Source organism: Nicrophorus vespilloides, unplaced genomic scaffold (genome assembly GCF_001412225.1).
Source record: "Nicrophorus vespilloides isolate i.1.1-1 unplaced genomic scaffold, Nicve_v1.0, whole genome shotgun sequence".
In the NCBI taxonomy this organism is placed as follows: domain Eukaryota; kingdom Metazoa; phylum Arthropoda; class Insecta; order Coleoptera; family Silphidae; genus Nicrophorus; species Nicrophorus vespilloides.
The window spans coordinates 170,225-184,849 of record NW_017098882.1 but is presented as its reverse complement, the minus strand read 5'-3'; the positions used below and the strand labels follow the sequence as shown (position 1 = coordinate 184,849).

Genomic DNA, 14,625 nt, shown 5'->3' with positions numbered 1-14,625 from the left:
AACAAGAAATTTGTAGTCAACATGGGACAGTATGGCTTATCAAAATTCATTCATAGACATATCAACCAAATTAAAGGAAAATTCCTCTTTCCTGGTATTTTTTTTAGAACATTATAATAATGCCCCACTAGGTTCAAAAGGCAGTACAATGCGTAAACGCATCCAGATTAATTTCCAGATTTATAGGGTTATCAATATCTTAAATGTTGACATTGATGATATTTTTTATGATATAACAAATTTTATTCAATTTTAAAAAGGCTGCCAATTAGGTACTAAGATTTATCAAGTACATTAATTTATTGTTTTAGAGTTTTTGTTTTGTTTAGACTCAACAAACTGCATTATCTATAGTTTGTTAAGAAAAACAGATAGAATGACAAATATGAAATATCTATTAACAATATCTTTATTAAATAATTTCGATCAATAATCTTGCTGTTTTTCTTGAATTATCTTTGTAGTAACATCCCACAATTCTCTGCCTGTCTCATCATCAAATTGATAGGCAGAATTAAATTTAGTGCAATTCCTATAAAACTGTCCAGTCTCTGCGTCCAATCTAGGCTCAGTAGCGCAATAGATGACAGTCTCGGCTCCCTGTTTCTTGCTCCGCATAAAAAAGAAAGCAATTGGTAGAGCCATCAAAGTATAGAAAAAGTTGTATTTGTGATATCTAAACAGATTGGTGTATACCCAACCAGGACAAAGATTGTAAACATTAACATCTGCATTCCTTTTTGCCAATTCTTGGCCAAAGTAAGTTAAGGCCAGCTTTGAGTCAGCATATGCACGTTGAATGGGTCTGTTTTCATAATTAAGATCCTCCAAGTCCAAAGTTCCTTTTTGATGAAGCAATGAACTAACATTTATTATTTTAGGCTTATCACCTTCTTTCAAATGATCCAAAAGTAAATTAGTCAAGAGAACATGACCCAAGTAATTGACCCCCATGTGAATTTCAAAGCCTTCAGTAGTTTTTAAATTTGATGTTTTCGGATATGACACACCAGCATTATTAATCAGCATATCAATTCTCTTGTACTTCTTCATAACTTCCTGTGTAAAAGAGTGTATTGATTGAAAACATGACAAATCCAATTCTATAAATTCCTAGAAACAATGTTGTTTGTTAATGACATCAGTATATTGTTTATTAAGATCTTTACCAATTTTGGATTCATGTTCAATTCCTTTTTGATATTGTTCATGGCCTCATCAGCTTTTTCACTACTTCTACAGGCTAGTATGACACGTGCCCCTCTACGAGAAAGTTCTTTGGTAGTCTCATAACCAATACCACTATTGGCTCCAGTGATTACAACAATTCTGCCATTCAATTTAACATTATTATTACATTTTCCCCACTTGCTTTCTCTGTGCTTCCTGATTCCATATAAGATAAAGCAGGCACTTGCTACATACAAAATGACCGTGTACGCCATTTCGAAACTAACGACAATGACACTGCAAGTTGGCTGTATTTATGGTTTTAAAGTGATACAGTTCTTTTTTGCTACATTTTTATTTCTAAAATAAATGTCAAATGGACGGATTGATTGGTTTGTATTATCATACCTCCCTCTGTCCCTCACGCCTCTTCAAAAATGTCAAGATTTTAGTTAAATCTAGCCTCATCTAGCACTACTGCTCTAATATTTTATTGTCCAATAATCTTATATAATTATATTAGTTTAAATGTATGTTTCAAATTTCATTTGATTGAGTATGCTATTTTAATAATATACGTCTTTTTTTTGTAGTCTTTCTTTTTCGTAATTGGCAACCAATGTTACAACAGTGTTCTTTGGCTGCTTGCCTATTTAAAACTTGATATATTTATTTTATGAAATGGAACTTTACAAAATTTCCGGATTTTTACTGGTATAGTGAAACAATTTTCGCCTAATGAACTAATGTAATTTACTATAATGCCTTCCATTTTGGAGTTTTTTTTCTTACAATTTATATTGCTCGTTAAGCGAAATGGTCGTTATGCCCTCGTTAAGCGAGGTTCCTCTTCACTTGTATCCCTTGTATCCTGTCCAATGATGTTATATTAAGTTATATTTTAACAATATTTTTTTTATTATAATCCAATTATATTTGTATCGTCATATGTCATTATTTTATTGTAGACTAATCATATTTTCTCAATATGAACAAATAAGGGTAAATACATTTCTGAGAGATAGGATAAAAATACATTATAGAATACTATAGTTGTATCATGAGTACTATACATTTAAGAAGAGAGTTAAATTGGTTGCCAATAATATTATTTAGTATTTTCATATTTATTTTATTTGATAAATATTAAAAAGATTACAGCCTATGAGAAAACGTAAGCATTTACGTTTTCGAGCTTTTCGCTTAACAAGCAAAATAAATTGTAAGAAAAATGACGACGTTTCGCATAACGAGTGACGATGAGAAGAGAAGTCCCGAATTTCGCGCCTGTTACATCATTTTTAAAACTTGTGTACACATTATTATGTGTATTTTTGAATATGTTTCACTATACGAGTATTTCACTATAGGAGTAAAAATCCGGAAATTTTGGAACGGATTAAACTCGTTAAGCGAGGTTCCACTGTATTTCTAAAATCTATTTGCAGTTGTGGTATTTAACCGAGCAGAAAGCGAATCAAATAATTTATTTACTATATTTTTCAAGAGATTTTATATATATTTTTTTTTATATATTTATATCTCTTACAACCCTATTTCTGCTACCCTGTGATTTGACTATAGCTACACGATTTAATTGGACTACTGAAATATGAATAATTTATATAAAAAAAAACAGATGTTTTGATAGTTTTCCTGTTTATAAATGCTCTTATATAACTTAAAAAAAATCAGTTATGAAACGTAGTGTAGAAAATTACAATAATATTTACATGATTTTCATTAACCGCTTTCTCTAAAAATAAAAAATAAGTATCACGAATGAAGACTTAATAAAATTATCATTTAAAACCAATAACGTTAATACTGGAAAGCATATCATTTGAAATTACATGCAGTATTTTGTGTGAAGGTAATTTAACCGGATTAAACAAGGGGATTCTATGCGAAATGCATACTAGAAATACGCAACTGTTAATTGCGTTATGGGATTTGCCTGACGATTTAACGCATTTGGGTTTTGCCAATAAGATGTGCTAACGGCACTAACCTTAAAAGAACTAAAAATAAGTACTCGATTTCAAATGAAAGATTTGCTCGGGCAATTGCACATTAACCATGTGCGTCATTACATTGGAGAAAGGAGTCTCTCATGGAAACGCACGGGTACTAGTATTTGTAGATGATAACTTATCAAACAATTATATGACTGGTTGAAAATATTAACGAAAATATTATCAAACTTTTGGAACGTGTAAAGTTTTAGTTTGTTAATTTTATTACATTTCACTATTATTATCTCTGTAGCAAATGAATATTCGTTAATTGTCTGCTTTATATGTTTCTAATACTTTTAATAAATTTATTAAAATACATGTAAACATTAAAAATATTAAAAATGTATTGTATAAGTAAGTTCAGATGCCGCATGGAAGCCAAGGAGTATAATAATATTAAGATCGTTTATATCAGATCTAAAAGTGATTGTCTTAAATAAAAATGGAGGACATTTACAACAAGACCAAAGGTCATGTAGATCTTAAAAATGATATCTTTTTGTTTGCAGATGAAAATCATACATGAGTGGATACATTATATATTCACATGATATTACATTTTTATTAAAAAATAATTTATAATAATAATTAATTTGACTTCTCTCAAAACATAGATACAATTATTTAATACAGCAATAGTTCGTAATTAAGTTCGAGTAATCGGTTCTAACAGTTAGAAACCGGACATTTGGGATTTTTCCTAAATTTAGGGAAAAGAAGTACAGCTCGCATAGTGCGGGCAAACGGATTTCGCCAATAACCCACACTATTTAAAACATATATACAGTGGAACCTTGCTTAACGAGCGCCTCGTTTAACGAGCAAAATGACTCGCTTAACAAGCGACGTTTCGTATAACGAGTGACGATGAGAGCGTCTGCTACATCATTTTTTATACTTGTGTACACATATTATCTGTATTTTTGAATATGTTTCATTATACGTGTAAAAATCCGGAAATTTTGAAACGGATTAAACTTGTTAAGCGAAAATACGTCAAAGATTTACGAAATACATGAGAAAGTGCATATAAACAAAATAAGTAATTAAATTACGAATGGAAACATTTTAAAAACATTAATTTTCTCATTTTAATCCAAAACGCGTATCTTCTTGTGATGATACGCACACTGATAGTAATATGCACACTGATAGAAAACATTACAAAGGTGCCAACGCTGTTGGAATTGGTTGGATTTCATATACCGCATAAAAAAACCGCACAAAAAAAATTGAAAAGGTCGGCACAAAAACAGGTTCTACTGTACTAAAGTAATATTCTATTTACTTATTTTTTGTTAGCTATTAAAAGTAGAATTACAATTTTCTTATATTTCAAAATTATTTACTAAAGCTCTTGTTTTTTATATAATCATAGCATTTTATTGTTGTCATCGTATATTTTTTAATTGATTCTTTATGCACATCGTTTAAATTTTCTCTCTGCTATATCCGTAATTGTAAGTAGATCATTTCAAAGTATTGCGCATTGATGAATTTCTATGACTTAGACATCTATTCTATTTGCAATGACTTAAATTTGAAAATCTGTTTGTTTTTTATTTTCTGTGCCAATTCAATTTTAATTTGTATTGAATACAAATAAATTATTTCACTGATTCAAACATAATACTATTAGATCACTATTGTTTTATCAAACTATGAATATATATTTAATTTTATATTACGTAGTATGTAAATATGAAATTACGGTAATATTTTAAACTACGACTTTCGTACATTTAATATAAAGTGTCAAGTGGATATGTCATCAAAAAGAAATGTTTGTTTATTCAATTTAATAATAATAATTTATTGGCCAGACATCAATACAAAGTATGAACAAGTGGGTATCAACAGAGAGACATTAGGTATTGGAATAGGGATAATGTGGGATATTTATATTTGGGAAGGATATTTCGACGGACACAGAATTTAGAGAGGGAGGTGATGTTGGACTATTTTGGGGTTGGAGTAAAGGAGATCATTAGGAGGAGTGTGTAGAGGAATTTTAGGATATCGTATTTTGGTGTATTTATTCAATAAATTAGGATTAATATTTGGAGATTTAAGTTGGTAAAGTATATTTTAAGTATTTTACTTAATTACGGCTGCACAAATTGAAAGTTATAAGGAATTATTAGGATGAGTGATATTTGCAATAGAATAATTTATAATTTTAATGGTGTTTTTTTATTTTTTATAAGAAATGGTGTAGCACTAAGTACAGGGAATGCTTCAAAAGCAATTTTCTGTAGCAAATTGTATCCTAAATATATGCTGTTGGGATACTTTGAATATGTTGTTAGCACGTATTTTCTTCATCTCGACATATCTTTTATTACATATTATTATTCCCATCTTTTCTGTGCAATATTCATTCGCAGCATATGTTGTATAGTAAATCAACTTCCTTATATTTGGATTATATTTGCAGCACATGTATCACATTATGATTAAAGTCAATAACGCTTTTTAAATAATATATAATTATTGTTGTTTCAAAGGATTCAGAATTTTCATTGTTAAAATTGCAAATAAATCTATTTTTTAATTATAAACTTATAAAGAAATTATTAGTAAGATATACATAATATGTTTACCAAAGATTTTTCTCTTCCTCATAATTAACAAAATTAACATAAATGCATAAAAATAGATATTAAATAAGATGAAAAGATTGCGACCCATAGCCGATTGTATTATTAGTATGCTTCATTATAAATTTACTATAACTTCAAAGGACTATCGACCATATATTTTCTTTAATAAAATTTAACATATTTTGTGACACGATATAAAAACATAATATAAAAAAATATATGTTTGAACTGCCATTATTTATAATAATAAGGGAATAATCAAAAATCTATTTGTAAGATTCATTTATAGTACAAATCATCAACATTTTTTTTTATATTGTCACTTATATTTTTGACTTATGTTTTTGCTGTGATTATATATTGTATGTAATAGTGAGCAGGGAGAGATCGCGTACAAGAAAAAGCAAATTATTAAATCTGACGTCCTTGACGTAGGAAGGTTCTGGGCGACACTTCCTTTTCTGGACACGAAGAACTCCGACTTCTGCTACCTCAGATCAGCAAACTTCTCTTCTATCGGGCTCCTAACCCGTCTTGTGCGGGTCCAGAACCGTGATGAAGGAAGAAATTGCGAAAAAACGACCACAAACGAAGAAGATGAAAGAGCTCTTTCACTAAGACAATGCACTTTGAATTGCTTCCCCATCCACCGTATTCTCCAGATCTGGCTCCCAGGGACTACTACCTATTTGCAAACATAAATAAAATGCCCAAGGGAAAGATTTGACTCCAATGAATAAGGGATTGCCGAAACTGAAGGGTATTTTGAGGCCAAAGATAAATCGTTCTACAAGAAAGATATCGAAATGTTAGAGAAGTGTTGGAATGAATGTATCACTTGAAGACTATGTTGATGAATAAAGTTGAATATTGCCCAAAAGTTGTTATTTTATTAGTCATCCTACAAACTTATTGAGTGAGGTGCTATATAAGCATTAAGGAGAAAATGTAAAGAAAGTAGATATTAAGTATTTACTTCACCATTTTCCATATAGCTCTGATACACCATTTACGCTTTCATTACTGGATATGGTCATAGATTTTCTCATCGAAGCATAAATTATGTCTCCACACATGCAAATGTAATTATCCTAAGCGCAAGAGTTCCCCGTCAATTATTTTTCTCCATTTGTTTCTTTTAGTTTTAACGCGCTTCGATTTTATGAAATCGATACGTATCGATTTATAGCCGATTGAGCAAAAACCTAAATCGACGTTTTATGCTAATACGCGAGATTGAAAACGTAAACAGGGATCGGAGAGCGTGCGTTGCTATCCGACTCGATCTGGATTCGATTAGGAGAATCGAGCAAATGCTATCGCATCAATCGCAACAAAGGATCAACAATTAGTACACTCGAACGAACGTCTCGCTGATTAAGAACATCAATATAAACATGACAAAAAAATGTAAACGATTTTACGTATTAACATTTTCCATCCATATTAGTAAGTGTTAACTTTAAGCGATAATTGCTCTAAAACTATATGTTTAGCGCTATAAATTATGATTAATTCAAGAGCAAGTATTAGACTCCGTTAATTAGCGAGAGATGATTTTTCCCGACCCAGACCCGATTAACGAAGAAATGCATTGTTTAATCTTTTAATTAGCGATTATTATTGTAATTAACTGAAGCGAATGCACTAAAGACATCTAAATTACTTCATTAAGCTAAGACAATCACATTTCGTGTAATAATATTAATGTTCTGCAACCTTGGAAACAAACGTGAAGATGGCTTAAGAAGAAAATAAATCCGTCAAATGATGAAAGCAATATGTATTTCTTCAACAAATTAAATACAATCTATTGAAGCAAATGGCAAATGTATATTTAGTAGGATTACTCGTAAAGGTCATGCGGAACGTAACCCTTTATATTGAAAATCCTAACAGATAAAATACATTTTTCAGTCATCAATTATGAGAGACCCGGAGGAAAAGACATTAGCAACGAAATAATAAAAAGAAAACGTATCGGAATTAATTAAGTCTCCTAAGAGAGAAAATGCGTTTGAAGTGATTGTCCTTGCTGCGAGACACGAAGAGAAACAGAAGGCAGCAAGGTTTCCGCAATTAGCCGATGAATATTCAAAACGGTTCATACATTATTACATGATTTTTTCGTTCCCCCAACAAAAGCATTTTTTCACTTCTTCGCGTAATTCCCATTCTCACACCCTTTCTCTTTCGATCCTTCTGCAACTCGGTTTTATACAATCCGATCTGCCATTAATTGAATCACACAATGGAAGCAAAGCTGTTCACGCTTTAATGACAAGCAGCTACAGTTCCAAACAAAATAACGATCTGATATGAAAGAAGGAGATAGATGGATGGACATTCTCTCTAACGTGCTAAAAAAAGATGAAGGCTGTGCCCAGGCCGGAAGTGATCTGTCCTTATTGGCATTGACCAAAAAAAAGATACGAACCATATCTATTTTACGTGAGTGGTATGGACAGAAAAAAGGCGATACGACGAACCTTCACCCCGAAATCCGCTTGTCCCAAATTCATTAAAACTCTCTATAAATATTTACTAATTGATTTTTTTTGCACGTACTAAAGAAAAAAAGGAGTGCACTCTATGCACGCTAATAATGTTTTTTAGATAGTTTTAAGGTCATATTTACAAAATGCAATTTTCAATGCTACAAAAAATATTATTTAAATATGTAAATCTATCGTTACATGAATAAACGTGCAGGTAAACCAATTAGTTAATAAAAAGGTTTTCTAGCTCGGTGAACTGTAACCTTCATATTATTGGAACTAACAATCTACACAAACATATTATTTATTGATATTTCAAAAAGATCAAATTTTAAGGTCGTTGGACTCTACTGTTCAAGTTTTATTTACCTCACGATATGAACCAGTTCAGTTTTTTTTAATTTTGGAAATAAACTATATTTTCACAACTTAGCATACCGAATTTAAATATTATTATTTGCAAAATTGCTCTACATTCTTAATGACATACATCATTCAAAAGATCGTTACATATTTTATGAGACCTGGTGCTTTAAAAACTTGAAATTCTAGGTCTGAATTAAATTTAAAAATTAAAAATAAACCGCAAGTAAATAAGTTATTGCGAAAAATTGCAAAAGTCAAAAACAATAGATGTATAAAATTCTATTTGATATAATATAAATAGTTTTCGAATTATCTGTTTTGTTTTGTCAGATTTTCGTAAAAAAATATGTATAATTCATATTTTGTTTACTCAGTATCTAAATGAAGATTAGATAGATTCATAATCTTTAAATTCAAGGAAGTCAATTTGATACATATTTATTAGATTTAAATTAGTTTTGAACGAATCGAGTAGTAATTAAGAGCACATGATGGATAATTTACTTAAATGGGTTTACTTCTTTTTATTATTTTCATCAATACCTCACGTAAGTTTTTAGGAAAACTAAAATCTTAATAATAAATATTTATTTACAGGTATTATCATCATATTATGAAGCTAAATTTATAAGCAAAGCTAAACTAAAACAAGAATTAGCAAAGATACAAGACGCTGTCGACATAGATTTATCAGAACATATTGATATTGTAGATAACAATATGAAATATTTCGAGATCAGAGTAGACGACGAATATGAATATGCTATGTATACCATTGATAGGTCTTTGGATGAAGCTTTGAAGAAAATTAGGCAAATTGTAGAAATTGCTATGAATCTAGGTACTTCTGTTACAGAGTGCATTGAAGATATAGAGGAATATTTTTCAGAGTTGGAAGATATTTCATCAACGGAGGTTAGGCAGTGTTTTAAAACAGTGCCGGTCATAACTAAAACGTTATGTGATAACCAATTTTGGGAAGTAAGAATTGAGATTGAAGATACGTTGCAAGATATTAAAAAAGGTATAGATAAATGTATCTTGATGTGCCAAGATAAAATGTTGACAAAAATGAATGAAAAGAAAGAATATTTATTGGATGCTATTTCTAAAAAAACTGAAGATGTATTGGGAAGCATCAGTGATTTCGATGCTGTCAATGAATTGTGTCCTTTAGATGAATATTTGGAAAAAATAGATATGAAAATCGCGGATGTTTACAAGTGTCTTGGAAGTCCATAAAGTGTTTAGTAGGATGCATATATTTTTCTAAATTATGTTTTGTTTACTATTTATTGTTAATTTATATATTTAAATGTATAAATGTATAAAATGTGATATTGTTAAAAATAATTACATATAACAAAAGTTTTTTAGCCCCTTTTCTACACCTTTTCGGGTTTATGGGTCCCAACAAATTTTTGTTGGTTTTTGAAGATCAAATCAACTTTTTCGTATCGGATTTTCGTGATACGACTATAGCCACATAGTTAGTTTGTTTTTACTATAATTGACAATGTAATCGATAATAGTAATTATTAATATAAAATATCAAAATTTATATAATCAAGTGGAATTAACAATTTTTATCGAGTTAATATATAATTGTTGATGTTGACAAGAATCCATGATTTACATTTTGGGAAAAAAACTATTTTCAAGAAAATTTTGTATTTTTTGTCTATCTTAATTTTGGTAGGTTAAAGTTAAGTAATCATTTATTTCATATAGAATACAAACTCTTAATATATTTATATAGTAAACACTAATCTCGAGGTAGGAAAATCTCAGAAGCAAATATAGTATAGCGATAAAGAGTAAATATCAAAATATATTTAGAGACATGTCAAAACAACGGACCTGTATACTTATGAAGAAGGTGGTAAAAATAAATTAGTTATTTACTTGTTATAGAGTATTTTTCCCCAAAAAATAGGATTTTTACAATTTATTTTGTTTTTATTTAAGTTTATACAAAATTTAATATAATAAGAAAATAAAATCTCAAAAACAAATATTACATAAAACTATAACAAAATCAAATTTACTCCATAGAAAACCATACAGATAAACAAATAACAGACATATTTATCTAAATAAAATATTATTTTATTTCTTATTTTAAAAAGGAACGAATGTCTATAAATCTATTGCTCAAACAGATAGAAAATTTGCAGAAATTGACAATATTCTCTTGCACAAAAACGTCCTATTCATTACTAGATACCAATGTAATGGACACTTTTGGCGAAGAGTAGTTGAGTATACAAACAGTTATTGTATCGGTCAGCGCTCCATTACTTGAGTTTATGATAATGTCTCCAGTATATGCGATTATGTGTCAAAATATGTTTTTTAATCAAATAATTGATTTTTATTTTTTAAGTCTAGGATCAAAAACCGAATTTTATAAATTTCTTCAAAAAATCGGCTTTCCACAAACGGGTTTTAAAAATCGACAAACGATCTCTTGTATCCAAAATCAAAATAGATGCATCCACCCCATCAATTAAGGTCGTTAGATCTTTGGATAGCTGTATCCCATTTATAACTATATATAAATGGGATATATCTTTTTTTTTCAGAGTTTATTTTATAATTTATATTATTTTGTTTTATTTTTTATTCTTTTTGATTTCAGATATTATTTTTTCTATAATCTGGCCAATCAATTTTATTTATACATTAAATAATATTTTATTAAAACTTAAATTATAAGACTTGTGTACCATTTCAGATGTTTCGGTTTTTCAATTGAGCAATTTTACGTTCAGGTTTTGTTAAAGAAATCCGGTTAATTTTGGTTCCCGGTTAGACTTAATTATTAAACTTAAATATTTAATATTGATTTTAATTATATATAATATTTACAAAAAAAAAAATGATTTCAAGTAATATATACAGTAAATTGGTGTTGTCACTAATAGTTAATTCCCTATTAGAGATTAAAAAGATTACATTATATTCTTGATAATATCGAACCACATCTATTGTAGTTGTTTACCTGGAAGGTACAATTAAAGGCGTTCTAGAAATAGCACTCTGCTTTTTTTATGTTTATTAATCGACCCAGGATTAAATCTTCATCCTCGTTGTTACGCAACGAACAGGAAATATGGAATCGGCGTAAAATGAAAAAAAGTGTATCATTAAATCGACTCGTGGTGGCAATTTACACCTTATTACGACCACACTCTGTTTGCTCGTGGATTTGATTTCGCCGTGTCCGTGTGGATTCTTCCTACGCCGTCCGTCAATTGACAATATCAATATTTATCGCACACTTCTAATTGTTGTCTATATTAATGGGACAGAAGAAATCTATTTCGGGTAAACGTCTACCTAAATATAGACCCGAACTGTGCAAATTTTAGTCAATTAGCAATAGCTAAATAATTTGCGAAATGCGATATTTTTAGACCCTAATGAATGGAGGCGATAAAATTCGGTTTTAAATGATGCGACATAGACGCAGGTCTAACGCAACAGATTTCGTCAATAAACGAAAACCATTTTTTACGTAAATTCTGGGAGACATGAAATGAAAGTAAATACAGATTTTTTATGTTTAATTATTTCTACATGTTTCAGTAACTATCATTAAACCAGACTGTAATTTATTCATTTGCTGATGAGACATAACTAATGTCCTCTATTTAATTTATATTACAAATACGTTTATTTATTTTTAAATCTATACTTTTGTAGTTTTTATATATAACTGATGCTAATCTCATCACATAATTAGTTGTGGTGTTCCAATACCTAAAAAAAATATGTTGAAAGATGTCTAAAAAAACTAAATTTACAAATGTTTTTTTAAGATTATGATTATCAACAGGGAATAAAATTATATAAAACATATTTCAACCGACGGTTCAATAATTCATGTCATTTTTAATTCATACTTTTATTTTATTATTATTAATAATATTATGTCACAGTATATTTAATTTACAATCTTATTCCTGCGAATATTAATTAAATCTAATGGCGGTAGACATTTCTTTTTTGGTAACTTCCCAATGGAAGTTTTTACCATTATATTCTTCTGTAATTTGTTGGTTTGGTTGGCTGTCCTCTTGTAGGTTAACTTCTTGATACTCTGCGATTCCACTATTTTTTCTGTCTGTGTATCTGCTGTCACTGTCCATCGACTTGGCTCAAGGTCCATATTCTGAATCTCTTTCATTTGACTATCCATTCATGACGAACGATGACTGTAAGCACCGAGAGGGCTCACAAAGGGCCTGGCTTGTCCAGGATTTGAACCGACGATTTTTTAGACATGATCACAGGTGTAACAAAAAATCAAAGTATATACTCAAAGTCGGGCAATCTGTGCTAATCTTAGGTAGACGTAAATTAATCTTGTGTAATTACTTCAATATAAAAAATGGTGTTACTATATAGCGTGTGGTCTACATTTTTAGCATGTATTTTTTTTTGGTTGGCGAAATAAGACTATTATTAAAATATTTACACTCTAGTGTAGATCGCACGCAACGTGTTTACAATTTACATTTTGGAGCACAAATACAACTGTTGGTCCATGATTCTTGAAGAATTTGTTACCTAGATGACCTTGGTAGATTGACGAGGGACCATGTTTTTTTATTTTTGGTCTGAGATTCAAAAATCACGTTTTGCTGTCGTGTTACCAAAGAAAGACTTTCAAAAAAACAAGTCAAGATGTTTTTACTGAACGCCTTTTTTATAAACATGATCGTAAAACGGATGAAAAATCCAGTATTTTTTTTTCTTTTTGTTAATTTTCAATTATGTTAAATTTATTTGAAATATTGAATAATATATGTTAAGTTCAGAAATATTGTGTTGGTTTCTGTCAAGTTAAGATACAAATACTTATTGAAGATACATAATAAGATAATAATTTAAGAAAAATTAGTCATATTTAATCTACGGGCGACTAATAGCCGAATGGTTAAGTCGCAAAACCCACGTGTCAGTGGTCACAGGTTCAAATATTTCAAGCCAGGTCCTTTGTGAGCCCTCGCGGTGCTTGCAGCAATAGGGCCATCGTTCATCGTTCATCTAAATAAAATTACACGACATAAAAAAATATTTAATCTACCTAGAACTAAAATAACTATAAATTACCAATGTTCGTAATTAAGAATGACCTAGCATCCACAAGACATAAAATTTAATGAAAAATAATAATGATAAAAAAACTAATTACAACAATAAAAATAAAATTCATCTGCTGCAGGGCTATTAGGTCTCTCTGTCCTAATTATATTTATTGATTTTTTTTAGAAAACATTGTTAGCAATGAAAAGAAAGACAAAATTAAATAAGTTTTTTTCCGAAACTATAGAAACAATCATATAATCACCATTTTATTAAATGGCATTGAAAAAGTTTTATAAAAAATAATAGTGAAAATTATCGGGTATATATCGCAAGTCTGTATCGCAAGGACCGAAAGATCGTCTATTGAAATCTCGACGTTCAAAATCCCGACTGTATCGAAATCTCGACTATCATGATCCCGACAATCAAAATCCCGACTATATCGAAATCCCAACTATGTCAAAATGGGATTATGGTAGTCGGGATTTTGACATAGTGTCTGGTACCAGTTTCAAATAATAGACTGTCGTGTCCCAGAGATGGAATTCTGGACACAGTGGAATATTGTCTGGTGTTGTAGTTGTGGAGTCTCAGTTGTAGGAATTAAGTAATTCAATTGGTTTAAAACAAGTTTATTATAATTGGTACTCTTGGGGTCTTTTCCAATACAATGTAGATACTTTCAAAGATTGACTAAGACTCTTTCAGTCTGAAGGTTTTACTGAGACTATGCTCATCATATTAACGTTTTACTGAAACTAATTCTAAATACTTATTCTACTTACAAAGTTAATTCTTATTAATACGGGGTGGGAGTTGTGATCGGGAGTAGGGTTTGTATATATTGATGATTAAGCGTTTCCACGGGAATCG

The 14,625-nt window shown here is 29.8% G+C and overlaps 2 protein-coding genes across 2 annotated transcripts; one reads left to right on the top strand and one right to left on the bottom strand.

The window, feature by feature from the left end:
- Positions 1-391: 391 nt before the first annotated feature.
- On the bottom strand, positions 392-1,731 carry LOC108563419 (retinol dehydrogenase 11-like). The gene is made up of 3 exons (XM_017922089.1): positions 1,579-1,731; positions 1,170-1,530; positions 392-1,113 (listed from the first exon to the last, which is right to left on the bottom strand). The coding sequence occupies exons 2-3, from the start codon at positions 1,443-1,445 to the stop codon at positions 427-429; spliced, it is 963 nt and encodes a 320-aa protein (XP_017777578.1). The 5' UTR covers positions 1,446-1,530; positions 1,579-1,731; the 3' UTR covers positions 392-426.
- Positions 1,732-9,125: 7,394 nt separating this feature from the next.
- On the top strand, positions 9,126-9,908 carry LOC108563426. Its single transcript, XM_017922095.1, has 2 exons — positions 9,126-9,203; positions 9,253-9,908. The coding sequence occupies exons 1-2, from the start codon at positions 9,144-9,146 to the stop codon at positions 9,895-9,897; spliced, it is 705 nt and encodes a 234-aa protein (XP_017777584.1). The 5' UTR covers positions 9,126-9,143; the 3' UTR covers positions 9,898-9,908.
- Positions 9,909-14,625: the final 4,717 nt, after the last annotated feature.